Source organism: Gossypium hirsutum, chromosome A11, assembly GCF_007990345.1.
Source record: "Gossypium hirsutum isolate 1008001.06 chromosome A11, Gossypium_hirsutum_v2.1, whole genome shotgun sequence".
Taxonomy (NCBI): domain Eukaryota; kingdom Viridiplantae; phylum Streptophyta; class Magnoliopsida; order Malvales; family Malvaceae; genus Gossypium; species Gossypium hirsutum.
This window is the reverse complement of record NC_053434.1, coordinates 22,942,571-22,957,618: the sequence shown is the minus strand read 5'-3', so window position 1 is coordinate 22,957,618 and position 15,048 is coordinate 22,942,571. Positions and strand designations below refer to the sequence as shown.

At 32.1% G+C, this 15,048-nt stretch overlaps 1 protein-coding gene across 1 annotated transcript; it reads right to left on the bottom strand.

The window, feature by feature from the left end:
• Nucleotides 1-2,154: 2,154 nt before the first annotated feature.
• On the bottom strand, nucleotides 2,155-5,193 carry LOC107912771 (probable inactive receptor kinase RLK902). Its single transcript, XM_016841090.2, has 2 exons — nucleotides 3,519-5,193; nucleotides 2,155-3,062 (listed from the first exon to the last, which is right to left on the bottom strand). Exons 1-2 carry the CDS (start codon nucleotides 4,768-4,770, stop codon nucleotides 2,479-2,481), a joined length of 1,836 nt encoding a protein of 611 aa, XP_016696579.1. The 5' UTR covers nucleotides 4,771-5,193; the 3' UTR covers nucleotides 2,155-2,478.
• Between the last annotated feature and the right edge of the window lie 9,855 nt (nucleotides 5,194-15,048).

Genomic DNA, 15,048 nt, shown 5'->3' with positions numbered 1-15,048 from the left:
AAGCAAAAAACATAAAGTAAAAAAAAAAAATTACAGCAGAGAAAACTAACAGCAGCCTATTACTAAAGGCCTAAAGCAACTGACACAAAATATATATTTAATTTCCAATACCAAACTCAAAATACATCAACAACATTTGCAAACTCAGGGGTAAGTCCAGTTGTTGAAGCATTCAAGCAAGTAAATGGGAATACATCTCATTTATCTTCAATATACTTGTCCTCCAATCCTAAGAATCCTGTAAGTCATCCCATGGGTAATGTTTCTTCCTCCTCAAGGGCATGTGTTGCTCTTCCAGTAGATGAGAACTTGAATCGTGTAAAAGATAAAAAGACTCCCATAGCAAAAGAGAGGGAGCTATTAGTTATTAATACTACATTTTACTCAGTGTTTTTTCAATATAGTTTAAATAATGCATTTAAGCGTATTTGTACTTACGCTTTTCAGGTTGTAATAGCCGCAACGATGCCAACTAAGTTAAGGATCAATCACCATATATGTTTTCTTTTTTTTGGTGAATGATGATTTATATGTTTTAATGTTTAAAGAGGTAGACTTTACATTTGTTGGTAAATGTGTTTAAGTTTAAAACTTATTATTTTCAATATCAATCGAAGATTTTTTTTTAAAAAAAAATTGTACTAATAACCTATTATAAAAAGGAAAAATATCAAGTGATAAAATAAAAAATTTTAAGGAAAATATTATATTTCATGCACAAAATAAATGAAGACATTCATTTATCAAAGTAATGAATGAATTGTTACTTATACTTTATTATGAGAGTTATGAACATCATAACATGTGAAATATAATATCTCTTAATTTTTTGGTTTTGATTTTATCGTTGAATTTATCATTTTAAATATTTTTATTATAATATTTATCATATTTATAAATAAAAATTTTAATTTTATTAAAATATTTAGTTAAATAATCTACTTAGATAATAAAATTTATTATAAGTATAATAAGAATTTTGATTCTATTAAGAAAAACTTTAAAGTAAATAATTTACATAATAAATAAAAAAAGTTAAATTTTATATTGAATTACTTTATATTTAAATTATTATAGTCAATTGAATTTTAGTTCGATTGACATCGATATTTTTGTAAGTAAATTTGTTTAACTAGTAAAAATTGAATTTAACTTTTTTTTTTGTTTGACTTCAAAATTAATTATTTATACTTGAATTTCAATTCAAGTTAGAATTAAGGTTTTTTTATTTGTAATTAGATTTTCTTTTAAAAAAAAAAACTTGATTTTAGTTTGAGTTGCTCAAGAACTCGAGTCAACTTCATAATAATAGAATTAAAATTTCTTTTTAAAAAAGTCAAATCTAATTCAAATGACTTGCAATGATAAATAGTTGATTTAAGGTCCCTGATCTAGATCTTTTAAACCAAACTCAACAAATCGAAGTTTGAAGCAAAAGCAAAAAGCAAAAGCCAGAACGTAAAGCAACTTAAATTACAACTCAGTTTGAACAAATCAAAGTTGCATCAGAAGCAAAAGCAGGTCCATTGGCAACCCACATTTCTATTTCACCCATGATCTTACTTACTGATATCTAAGTGCTACTGATTAAAGACAATAACAGTTTTTAGGGAAAAAGAAATTACAGTTCTGAAATTGAACCCATCAAGTTTGCTTCATTGATTAAAGACGATAACATTGCTTCAAAAACCAGACACTATGGTTTGAATTGATTTTATCAATTTATTTGCTCAGTACTACCACTTTCTCTAAGGCATGCGGTAATGTATTGGGAGAAGGGAAAGGCAAAAAAAAAAAAAAAAAATCTAATTAAAAAGAAATATTATAGAATCTATGCTATTCCCCTTTTTATCTGTTTTAGGAGCCAACCAACTTGGCAAACATGGATGCAAAGAACCCGAAAATAAAAGGAAAGGAAAGGCATTGAGATTGGATTATGTAAACCCCCCTTTTGTTCTTTATTGGGGTTAGCTACAAACAAAAGCATGCAAGGATTTGAAGAGAAAATTCTTTTGAAAGATGAAATACCAACAACTTAATATGATGCATTCAAACAAATGTAAACAATCTTAGCTCTATCCTTTATGATCAAACATTTTTCATGTTCAACAACGAATCTTCATTTCAATGGCAAATCATGCGCTGAATCATCCATTCAAGCCAAATGGTATAGACAGTTAATTCACATTCACACAATCGAGTCAAAATTACAGGGAAACACCAAGAATGTTGCTGTGAATATGGGCAATGTAAGAGGAATATATCAAAGGAAAAATGAAAAATGCAACTGTTTCTTATAGATGATGAACCGAAGAATAAACACGCAACGACAACTCTATCTATGCAAGAAATGAAAATCGAAAAAAGAAATAAAAGATTGCTGATTGTTTTTCCCAGTCCTTTTACTGAAAGATGGTGGAGCACCTGTAAGAACTGAGGAAGCCTGCTGGGAAGAGATCCATAATATGCATCGCGGGTTTAATGAGTCTCTTTCTCTGAGTTGGAGCGACAGAGATCCTCGATTTGGTTCATCACCTCGGCCATTGAAGGACGCTTGTCAGGGTATTGAGCAGTGCAATTAATGGCAAGCTGTAAGAGCTGGACCATATCATCCTCAACATTCTGGTATCTCAGAAGTTCGAGGTCGAACACCTCAGAGGTCCAGTCCTCTCGAACTATGGATTGGACCCATCTTGGAAGGTCTATGCCTTCCTCGTTCAATAAGGCATGTGTTGGTGCCTTTCCAGTAAGCAGTTCCAGAAGCAATATACCAAAGCTGTAAACGTCAGCCTTTTGGGAAACCTTATTTGTATCTGTTACTTCTGGAGCACGATAGCCATCAACACGGTTGGGAGTCGATGTGGGGCCAGCAAGCTGAGCAAGACCAAAATCAGATACTCGAGCTTCGTAGGATGTAGTAAGTAGGACATTCGATGATTTGATGTTTCCATGGGAGATTCCAGGGCCCTTGGAATGGAGGTATGCAATGCCTCTGGCAGCTCCGAGGGCAATGCCGGACCTTGTGTCCCAATTCAATGGAGTCCTTCCAGATCCTCTGTTACCTGAATAGCAATAATGATGATGCAGGATAACAGTTTCAAATAAATTATAAAAGAAAAACTTAAAGAGGTAGGAATTTTGGGGTTTTTTTCCTAGCAGCTAAATGCGCAGAAAATGATGATAAACAGAACGGTACACTCGGGATTCAGAAACTTTTATCAGATTTTCGTTAAAGCCAAATGCCAATTCATTTATATAAGATACAACAAGTAAATTGAGCAACTATGAAGTTTATTTTCATAAGCTACTTTGTTTATCAAACTAATGACTGTATCCAAATCCTAAAGATGTAGCTCATGGAAATTTGAAAAGGGAATGTTGGCCTACATGAATTGATTTTTACAATGAGCATTACTGCTACATAGATGCATAGTAAGATTCTATTTCTGGCAATCAATACAAAGAACAGCAATGATAACACCATCAGTAAAGCAAGAAAGATAGTGCAAAAGAAATACCATGTAAAAGTGAAGACAAGCTGCCCACAGGCATGTAATCATAAACTAGAAGTTTCTCATCTGCACTAAAGTAGTAGGCCCTTAATGGGACCAAGTTCTGGTGATCCATGGAGCCAACTACCTCCATCTTCTCCTTGAATTCCTTTTCCGACACTGTCACATCCTTTAACCTCTTCACTGCGACAACCACTCCCATTTCCAAAGTGGCCTTATACGTGGTCCCGAATGTTCCCTTCCCCAATACCTCAGCAGATGCCCTTAACAAATCCTCCAGATCAAAAACCATCGACGCCTTCCCGAAAAACACCAGATTCTTAGTCCCACTACTCTTAGCTTCCTTATTGACTACCCCAGATAACCCACTGCTTCTATTATCACTCTCCCCTGCTGGTTTATCTCTTGGAATTTCAACCACAGACTGTTTTGGAGGGGCAACATCCCTTTCCTCCATTTTTTTACCACTCTTTCTTCTACATAAGCAGATCAGTAGAATCAGAATCAATAAAACACCAAGAACACAACCAATGACAATACCAGCAATTGCTCCACCAGACAATTTATTGCCACTACTTTCAGTCCCATTACAAGGAACCAAAGGCTTCCCACATAAAGAATTCCCTAGAAAAGCACTTTGAGGCTTATTTGATAACCCTTTTGGGATTGAACCATTTAACTGATTAAAAGAAACATTGAATTGGACAAGTGAAGGCCCTTCAATATCAGGGATCGACCCAGATAGATGATTGTTCTCCAGATATAAAGTACCCAACCTAGTCAAATTGTTAACACTCTCAGGGATCGAACCAGTGAAATTATTGCTTGCGAGATTTAGCCTTATAAGGTTTTGCAAAGAGAACAAGAACAGAGGAATCTCACCAGAAAATCGATTCCCTTGTAAGTAAAGGTTTCGAAGGGAAGTAAGCTTGGCAAAATCAGCAGGGATAGACCCAGAAAGAGCATTGAAACGAAGAGAAAGAGTTTGAAGCTGAGTTAAGTTGCCAATACCACTAGGAAGCTGACCTGAAAGTCCCATTCCAGGGAGTCTTAACTCGACGACTCTGTTCTGAGAACAGTTTACACCAGTCCAAGTACATGGACTGCTCGAAAGATTCCATAAAAGCGTGCGTCCACCAACAGCTCTTCGAAGTGCCACCATGGCTGCCCTATCAGCAGCTAGATCTGAACCCACAGTCACCAACCAAGTTGCCCATAACAACAAGGAGAAACTGATTATACAACGAATTGGCTTCATTTTCTTCCTTTTCTTCCTCGAGAACAAAAAAGGGTCAACAAAAACAACAGAATTTTGCGTTGATTCCCAATGCCGCAAAGGGTTTTTCAAAGGTTAAAAGATTGAAATGAAGATGGGATTTTCATGGCTGATAGTTATTTGAAGCTCTGGAGTTTGCTGTACATGAATTGTTAAAGCTTTTCAAAAAAAAAAAACCTTCAATTCTTTTCTCTTTTTTTTTTACTGAGAATTGAAACTTTTAAGAAAGTTTATGAAATTCAGATTCAAAAAAAGAGAATTAAAGTTGTTGAAGAGCATTCACAGATAAAAACCCTGTGGAAGAAAAAGAAGGCGCTTGGCTGGGTACCTTCCTTTTACTTATTAATTAAAAATATTTGACCTTTTTTTGTAAGGTAATAAATCCAGTGATTTACGTATGATGTAATTTCAGAAAGCGTTATGTCCGCTTCGATAATTTCAATTTTTTCAGTTTCGGGTCGGATCCTTTTCTTGCATTAATGGATGGGTTCCGGGTCATATGATTTTTTAATTATTTATTATTATTTATGTTATGGTTGGTTTATTTACTAGAGCTGCTGCTATTTTTAATAATCTCACAAAGGGACTTTAAAAAGTTGGATGGAGAATTAAAGGAAAAAAAAAAACAATAAATTTTTGTGTTTTGTCGGTTGGGACATCGAATAAAACTTTAGGTAGGGTGTGCTTTCAACTGTTTTATTAGTCACATTAATAAAATTAAATAAAGAAAAAGGAAAGAAATCTTGACTGGATCTCTGATTGTAAATCATTACTTTCTAATTCTGATCCAAACCCTTAATATAAATAAATATTTTTTAATACAATAAATATTTACATTTAATTTTGAAATTATACTCTCAAATCTTAGTCAGCCATTAAAAATTCCAGCAAAGATATTACCAACTGTATTGTTACAGCTCATACCTTATATCCCTTTTTTATTCAAGTATTTATGTTAAGACATTTGGATAGAATACATATGAGTTTAAGAATATGATTTCAAATATTAAAAAAAATTAATCATGATGTGCGGTATAGTGGTTGTTCACCTCATTTTTTAATTATGAGGTCACAGTTTAATCTCTACTAATGCGAATGAAACATATTTTAAAATCAATTGTTTATCTCTTACGAAAAAACTTGTAACGAAGAAATTAATTACTAATTCTAATAATAAATACCCTACTTTTAACAAAATATATATATAAAAAAAAGCTCATAAAAAATTAAAATACTAGTATCAAATATCTACCTATATTTGATATTACCTACCCAATCAAAGTATGATATAAATGCATCACCTCCTTGCATATAAATTGTTACTTTTGACCAACCAAAACCTTTTACCTTTTACCTAAAACTTATAAGAATACAATATTGAATACATTAATTTTTAAAAGTTTTGAGTAGTTTTCATATTCATTTACAGTTCATATTAAAAATTTATGATTGTTTCTTCTAATAATATTGTCTTTAAGATTCGAACTTTATTATCTCCTCAATAGCATAATGTGTCTTTGTTTAAAATCTTTTTAATACAAATCATTAATATCAAAATTTATAAAAATATGTTGATTGAGTCTTAACTCAATTAAGCATTATTGCCAACACAAGAGGACATGAGTTCGAATACGCTAAAATGTATTATTCTCCTATTTATGAATTGGGAGGGCAGAACCTATAATAAAGTTATTTAAAAAATTATTAAAAAATATAAAATGGTAATATATAATTAAAATATAACAAAATGCATAAACATGAGTGTGAAATTACCATACATAAATGGATGAAGAGGCTATTAATTTGATCGCAAGACTAGCTTAAAAGAGAGCTAAAACGTGAAGGTGTGTATGTTCAAAAAAAAAAACGTGAAGGTGTGTGTGCCTCTAGAGCCGAAACCCGAAAACGACGTGGTTTGGTTATGTTCAAAATTCAAAAACAGAACGCTCTGAAAATTCCTCTCTCCTTGTACGTAATAATATAACTAAAATTAAGTATTAATTTGGTGAGAGATAAAAAAAATAGTTAATTTATAAAATTAGTACAAACATGTTTAACTAATTTTTATGATTTATTTTGTTTTTACATTTTAAATTTTTAATAATTTATTTTCTTTAAATCGAATGGACTGATAAAATAAAAAACCTTAATTTTAAAATAGTTTGTTATAATATTAAAAATAGACTTAATTCACAATTTAATCTAAACATTTTTTTCTCACTTTAATACTTAAATTTTAATTTCGTCTCAGTTTACTTTAAAAGTTGCCAATTAGAATGTAATACATGCCACATTCTTATTGGATACTAGCAATTTTCGAGTACCAAAGATGGACCAAAATGATAGTTTAAGTACCAAAAAGAAACAAAAAAAATTAAGTATCAAAGTAGAAAAAAGATATAATTCAAAGGTCAAGTTGTGAATTAAACCCAAGAAATAATTAGTACAAGTTCAAGTAGCAACTGAAAAATGGGTGATTGTGTAATGTATGAAGGTGTTCCCACTTTGTTGAGCTCGTTCACCTTAAGTGGTATGTAGTCGTTCATAAGATGTAAATGTTGAGAATTCCTTGATAGGTGATTATAGATTGCAAAAACCAAATCATCCAATGGATTCTGAATCAATCTACTTCGGAATAAACGATTTTTTTTTTAAAAAAAAAGTGGATGTGAGGCAAGGCAATGGTGGATTTCTTCTTTTGGGATAGTGGGTATGGAACAGTTACAACAATTGCTTGCCCACCTCGACTCGCACCACTATATGAAATTACTATTTTATCGTTGTATATATAAACTATTAAAAAGGTAAAAATGCAATAACGTAATATAGAAAAAAATCCATATATTTTATTTTTAATTTTTTTACAGAATTATGTTTAAATATTTACTTGAATTTAAAAATAATGAAAATATTAAAGATAAGTAGCAAAAGTTAAATTGAAGCAAAGTGGCATAAGGCGAGGATAGATGCATCCAACATTCATAGAGGTGGTTATAACAACCCGTTTTTTAATAATGTCAAAAATGGTAGTTTTGAAACCCCATTTTTGATGTTGGCGTTCATAAATATTATTATTTAATATTTACAAGATTAGTATTAAAGTTTGGTCTCTTAATTTTGTCAAATTGATAGTTAATTAAAGTATAAGAACTAAATTGTAAAAATTGTAAAAGTTTATCGCTATAGATTTCTAAATTGACGAAGGACCAATTGAGCAATTAGAGAATTATTATATAGTAAATCGATGGTGGATGGAAATATAATCCACCAACTTTGCTAATTATGTTTGTTTAATTAATTAATGTCCAATTAACTAATTATGATTAATTAGAAAATAATTAAGTATAAAAGACAAAATTCAAAAGAAAAGAAAGAAAGCTCGTATTAATGTCCAAATTTCGTAATTCAACTACTTGAAGAGGATAGTAATGTTCACTCATATGAAGGAAGCTCGTCCGTTGTTTCTTCCTAGTTAATAGGAATGTCTTCTTTTTACCAAAAAAAAGAAAAAAAAAGAAAGAAATTTTTTTTTCATCTTCACGAAGCAAGAAAAGGTATAAAATAGGGTTTGGAAGCTTCAAACTTTCGAAAATAATTAGTTGAGTTTATTTTAGTCTTTTTCTTATATGTTTTATATTTTTGAAATTGTGAAAGTTTGATTTAGCTAGTCTATGTATTAATTTGTGAAACTGTTAAAGTTTCTAAAAGTTTCCGTTGATGATTTTTTTTAAAGAAATTGGTGTTAAACTAATAGATTTTAAGCTTAGATGTGAAAAATGACTAGATTGTAAAGTTTAATTGTTAAGTTTTTTAACATAAAGACTAAAGTGAATAGATTTCGAATTTCATGTGAATTCTTTTTGTAATTATTGATAGTAGAGGGCCCTAAAAGGATGTAATTGAGATTGGTTTTGAAATTGAAACTCAAATTTGAAAGTTATTGCAATTTCAGTTTTAGGGACTGAATTGAATAAAATGTAAAAAAACTAAATTGAACCGATTCATCCATATAATAGGATATTATAAATTGTTTAGAATTAATAAATTGATCTGAATTATTGTTTAGATCGAGAATTGAATCAAACCGAAGATAATAAAGGAAAAGACAGAATTTTCAATTAGTCCTTACAAATTCAGCTTGTTTTTTCATTTGACCAGGTAAATTCATATGGTGTGATTGTATTTAAATTGTTATGTTTATGAATTATGAATAAGTGTTTGTTTGGCTAAATTTTGGATTGTTGCGATTTGGTACAATAAGAGAGAACTGGACTAAATTGTAAAGATATGTATTTATATGTGTTGAAAATTTATGATGCACTTAGTAAATATATTTTTCACACTGATACAGATTGATTATCACTGATTATAGAGATCCAGCATGTAACACCCCTCGCCTGTATTTGACACCGGGATAGGGTTCGAAGTGCTACCGGACTTAACTCAAGCATACGCATATAAAACCGAGTCATAAAATTTCTTTTAACTTAGAATTTCTCGTTCACATGCATTATGTCCCTTAAACAGGCTCACAAGGCCTAAAACATACATTAGAGACAGTTTGGGACTAAACCGAGAACTTAAAAACACTTGGAAAATTCATGCTTTAAAACTCCACACGCCCGTCTGGATATAGACCGTGTGGTCACACACGCCTGCGTGGCTTGGGACACACCCGTGCCCTTAGCCCGTGTGCAACACTGACTTTAAAACACGGCCATGACACACGCCCGTGTACAACACTGACTTTAAAACATGGCCATGACACACGCCCGTGTGGCCTACCTGTGTACTAAACTGACTTAAAATTTTAAGTGTAGGGGACACACAACCATAACACACACCCATGGGGGTGAGCCGTGTGTTACACACGGCCTAGACACACGCCTGTGTGGCCTACCTGTGTACTAAACTGACTTAAAATTTTAAGTGTAGGGGACATACGGCCTAGACACACTCTCGTGTGCCTTGCCCGTGTGCATTACCCGTGTGGACCAAAGGAGGCCATTTTGTCACCCATCTTACACAACCTACACAAGATCATTTCAATATACTAATTTCACTACAATAGACACCAATTCATCCATAGAAAGAACATTATATGCATTTACAAAATGAATAATAGCCATTATTCTAGGCTTGATACAAAATGAAGGGCTTTTGACTTAAGCCAAAATACATAATCAATTTCTCTTTAAGTCAAACATCTTAGTCTAGCCCTATACATGTCATACTCAAAAGAAGATTTGTACTATACCAAGTGCTTCGATTGATAGTGTGATCGATAACTCCGACCTCAAGGGAACCTTAAGCTAATTAAGCGGCACTAAAAGAAAAGGGAAAGGAAAAAGAGTAAGCATAAAGCTTAGCAAGTTGCATATAAATAGATATACAACAACAATTTCACCATTAGTCATCATGCTCATAGCTCAAAGGTAAGCATAAACTTGACTTACTCATTACCGTTTACTCAAGTCACATTTTCTAATTTGAGCTCATTACTCATGCATACCAAATAGGTACCTATACCACTCACAACATTATTATACTTTCCTCATTAAATCATTTTTGTAACCTTTAAAGTTGGACCTTTTGGAATACTACTGGATATTCTATAAGCCTCAAACATGGGATAAGTTGCCGATGCCATGTCCCAGACATGGTCTTACACTGGCTATCATCATCGAGGCCGATGCCATGTCTCAGACATGGTTTTACACTAGCTCTCATATGTACGTACTGATGCATGTCCCGGACATGTCTTACACTGGCTATCATCGTCGAGGCCGATACGTGTCCCAGACATGTCTTACACTAGTACTCATCTCTACGCCGATGCCATGTTCCAGACATGGTCTTACACTGGCATTCATAATGTGGCCAATGCATGTCCTAGACATGTCTTACACTAGCACACAAGTAATCTGAATGTTATGGCATGAATATCCAATTTGTTTCTTAGGGTCCCAACTAGATCTTTCTATTATCTCAATTGTTAATATACATTCTCAGTCCACAATCTAGCAATTTATACTATATCAATTTAATGAAAATTCGAATACATACATTAGCAATATAGTTGTATTATTTACATACAGCTTACCTCGGATAACAAAATGTACTCGACTAGTCGATTTAGTCTATTTACTTGGCTTTCCTCTGATCTAGGTTCGGATTCAGTAAATCTTGATCTATAATAGCAAAAATGCACTCATTTAATCACTAATTACAATTAGGCAATCATAAATTCATATTTTTGGTAAAATAACTATTTGCCCCTAGACTTTGGCAATTTGATCATTTTACCCTTATGCACGAAATTCGATTTATCGAATTTCCTCATATCTCAAGCCTAGCCGAACCCTTTTTACTCTTATAACAACTTCAAATTCTCACTATTTCACATATTCATCAACTATTTTACAACTTATGCAGAATAGCCCCTTTAAGTGTTTTCCATGAAAACTCCTTCACAAAAGTTGTTTATAACATAGCTAGGACTCATACTCTTCCATAAATTTTAAGAAAACACCCTAAATTCTCTCATGTAAAAACCTTAAACTTTCCACCATTTTGTAATATGGACCCCTCATTTGAAAGCTCATGCTTCAAGGGTCTTAAAAATGTAAAAATCATCAACAAATGACATGGAAATCACTTACTTGTTGAGGTGATAAATTTTTGAAATTTCAAAGCTTCAAAAATCCCTCTTTTGCTGCTATTTTCAGTGGAAAAATAAATGGGAAGAAGATGATATCATTTTTTTCTTTATTTTAGTCCAAACAAGTCACCTAACACACCAACCACAAAAATTTTATCCCCCCTTTGACTCTATGGCTGGCCAAGTACTCTAAAAAGGGTCTAATTTCACTTTAAAAGCCCTCAATTTTAGTTCTCTAGCTAATTGACACATTTGGGTACAAAAATGAAACTTTTTTCCTTTTATGCGATTTAGTCCTTTTTCGCAATCGGGCTCACAAACATTAAAATTAACTCCCCAAATTTTTCATGCACTAATATAATCATACTATAACCTCATAATAATAATAAATTTCCCGACTTTGAATTTGTGGTCCCGAGACCACCGTTTTGACTAGGCCCTAATTCGGGCTATTACACAGCATTTGTTGTCGACTTAGAGATACATGTGACACAGGTTTAGCTTAGACGAGTAAACTGATGTTGTTTTAAAGGTTTTAGTCCAGACAAGTAACCTTATATGTATGTTTTTAGCTTGGCCAAGCAATCGAATATTTCATTAAAGGTTTAGCCCAAATTGGTAATCTTAGATGAACATTTGGTGTATTGGAGATACACGAGACACATGTTTAGTCTGGACTGGTAACCTGATGTCAATCTAAAGGTTTAGCCTAGACTGGTAACCTGATACGAATATATGTTTAGCTCGGACGAGCAATTGTTATATTGATGATATTTGTGACACGGGTTTAGCCTAGAATGGTAATTTGATATTGTTTAAAAGGTTTGGCTTGAAAGGGTAACCTGACATGTATATATATTTAGCTTAAACAAGTAACTAGGGTATCAAGATACCTGTGTATGATATGAGTTTGATGTATAAATTTAAAAATGTTGAATTGAACTGGAATATTGATTTGGAATAATGGCATGAATATCTATATGATTTCAATATCTATTGATTGATTAAATGAGATTGAAAATGTGATATTCAAAATGACATGAATTCGTTTGATATATGATTCAGATTGCTATATGGTTTGAATTCATGATGAGCTCACATTATTATTGATGTGATTTTCCATGTTTAGATAATCTATGTCAAGCTGGTAGCTTATTGTGTTTGAATTGAAAATTAAGGTAAGTTGTTGTTTAAATATCTATGAATTTACTAAGCATTCAATATACTTATCTCGTTGTTTTTCCTTTTACCTATAGATTACCAACTTGCGAAGTATGTATAGTGGATCAGCAAAAAGCTCGCACTATCTCATTTTCAAATTGATAGTTTTTTAATTGTTTTAAGTCCAATTTTGTGACATGTATATAGGTGTTTATATATGTTAACTTGATAATGATAGCTATAGTTTGAACCCTAACTAATGTTTGATTTTAGAAAGGCTAATGTTCATATATATATGTGTATGTTTTGGTGATGTGTTAAGCTATATGTATTGTAACATCCTGATTTTGGGCTTAATCGGAACAGTGGTTTCGAGACTACAAATATGTTGAGGAAAATTTCATTTTTATTATATTTTTATGGTCTACAATTTCACGAAATGATTTCGTGAAAATTTCGTTCGAAAATTTCGACGTTTGGGCACTCAATTTAGTAAAAAGGACTAAATTGTAAAAAAGTACAAAAGTTGAGTTCTACACATTAGAGGTATCAATTGTTATGAAATTTTAAATTTGAGGTCCTTAAATGATAATTAAACCATTGTATAACTTGTTGGACAAAAATGGCCTTAATTGGGTAAATTTTGAAAGAATAGTAAAAATGGCATTTTGGTCATTTAGGGATAAAATGAATTAAAAGACAAATTTTAAACTCCAAATGTATCCCTTTCTTCTTGCTACAGCAGAATGTACCAAGAGCAGCCATGGTTAGGGTTTGGCCAAGCTTCCAAGCTTAATAGTAAGTGATTTCGAGCTCTGTTTTTAATGTTCTATGTATTTTTGAAATCCCGATAACATGATCTGCTCATTTCTACCATTATTTTGAATTAGGATTTATGTTTAAAAATTTACCCATGAATGATATGCATGTATTTTGATGTTTAATGGTAGAATATGAAGCTTGAAATTGTGTTAAACAACTTTTTCTAAGCGATTTTACGTGAAAACGAGTAAAATAGTATAATCGGTAAAAATACCTAATGTTCATAAGTACATGTTAGAGTGAGAATTTGATGTTGCCATAGAAGGGAAAAATGATCAGCATGTCATAAAACATAAGAAAATAGGAAGAAGTTTAATTTCCGAACCTTGGGGAAAAAGTGCAAATATGCAAAAGTTTAGGGGTCAAAATGCAAATTTGTAAAAATATGATTTTTAGACCCATATGAATAGTATGACTAATTAGTCGGCTAAATGTGATATTATAGATCAAGGAAATCGAGATTTGGGCTTAAATCGGGAAAATACAAGGTTATGGACTAGAATGGTAAATTGCCATTTCTGGATCCGAGGTAAGTTTGTACGTAAATAATTTATCGATTATTTTTATTTTATTATATTTTGTTATCATATGAAATGTAGCTGCCTATAGAATGATTATTTGTTGTAAATTGCAAATTGAAAAAGGACTATGAATAAATTGTAACATGTTAGAAAGTGAGGAATTTCCCGGTTGAGCCTTCGGAATAGAAACGATACGAATGATCTATTGTGAGGTCACGTGTGTAGTACTAAGTGCAGGCTACTACGTGTACCGGATAATTGGTCGCATGTGTAGTACTAAGTGCAGGCTACTATGCGTACCCGATAACTTCGATCACGTGTGTAGTACTAAGTGCAGGCTACTACGTGTATCAGATGGCTAGGTCATGTGTGTAGTACTAAGTGCAGGCTACTACGTGTACCGGATAATTGGTCGCATGTGTAGTACTAAGTGCAGGCTACTATGCGTACCAGATAGCTTTGGCTACAAGTGTGAAAATATATGCAGGCAACTGAGTATCAGTTATTATTTCGAAGAGTTCAACGGGAAAATCGATTAAGTAAAAATACATGTGAACATGATTATATGATGAATAAGTGCAGGTATATGTTTAAGAAAATTTTGAGCAATATGCTCGATATTTGAGTGAACTTCGATAAGACAAAATGGATTAAGTGAAATTATGTAAGAGTAAATTTTAATAGTAAAACAGTGTTGGACAACAGCAGTTGTGTGACTTTGAAAATTCACTAAAAATTGTGTAAGTTGAATTAAATTTAAAATGAATTATGGAATTAAATCTTAATAAGTATAATTTCATATAAAGAAAACAGGGGGAACAAAAGATTTTATATTATGTGATATTATAATTTTTGTGAGTCAGTGTCAGAATGAATTCGAGATCCCCTGTTCTGACTTGGAAAATTTTTAAAAAATTTTAAAAAAATAATTATGGATTATAATTTATATTCTTAGAATCTTTGATGAGTCTACTTTTAATAGAAACAAATGGGAACATTATCCGAGTCTCGTACTATGAGATAAATAAATTTTAGCGAAGAAAGGTTGAAGCTGTCAAACAGTGAAACAGGGGAAAATTTTAATAATAAACTGTA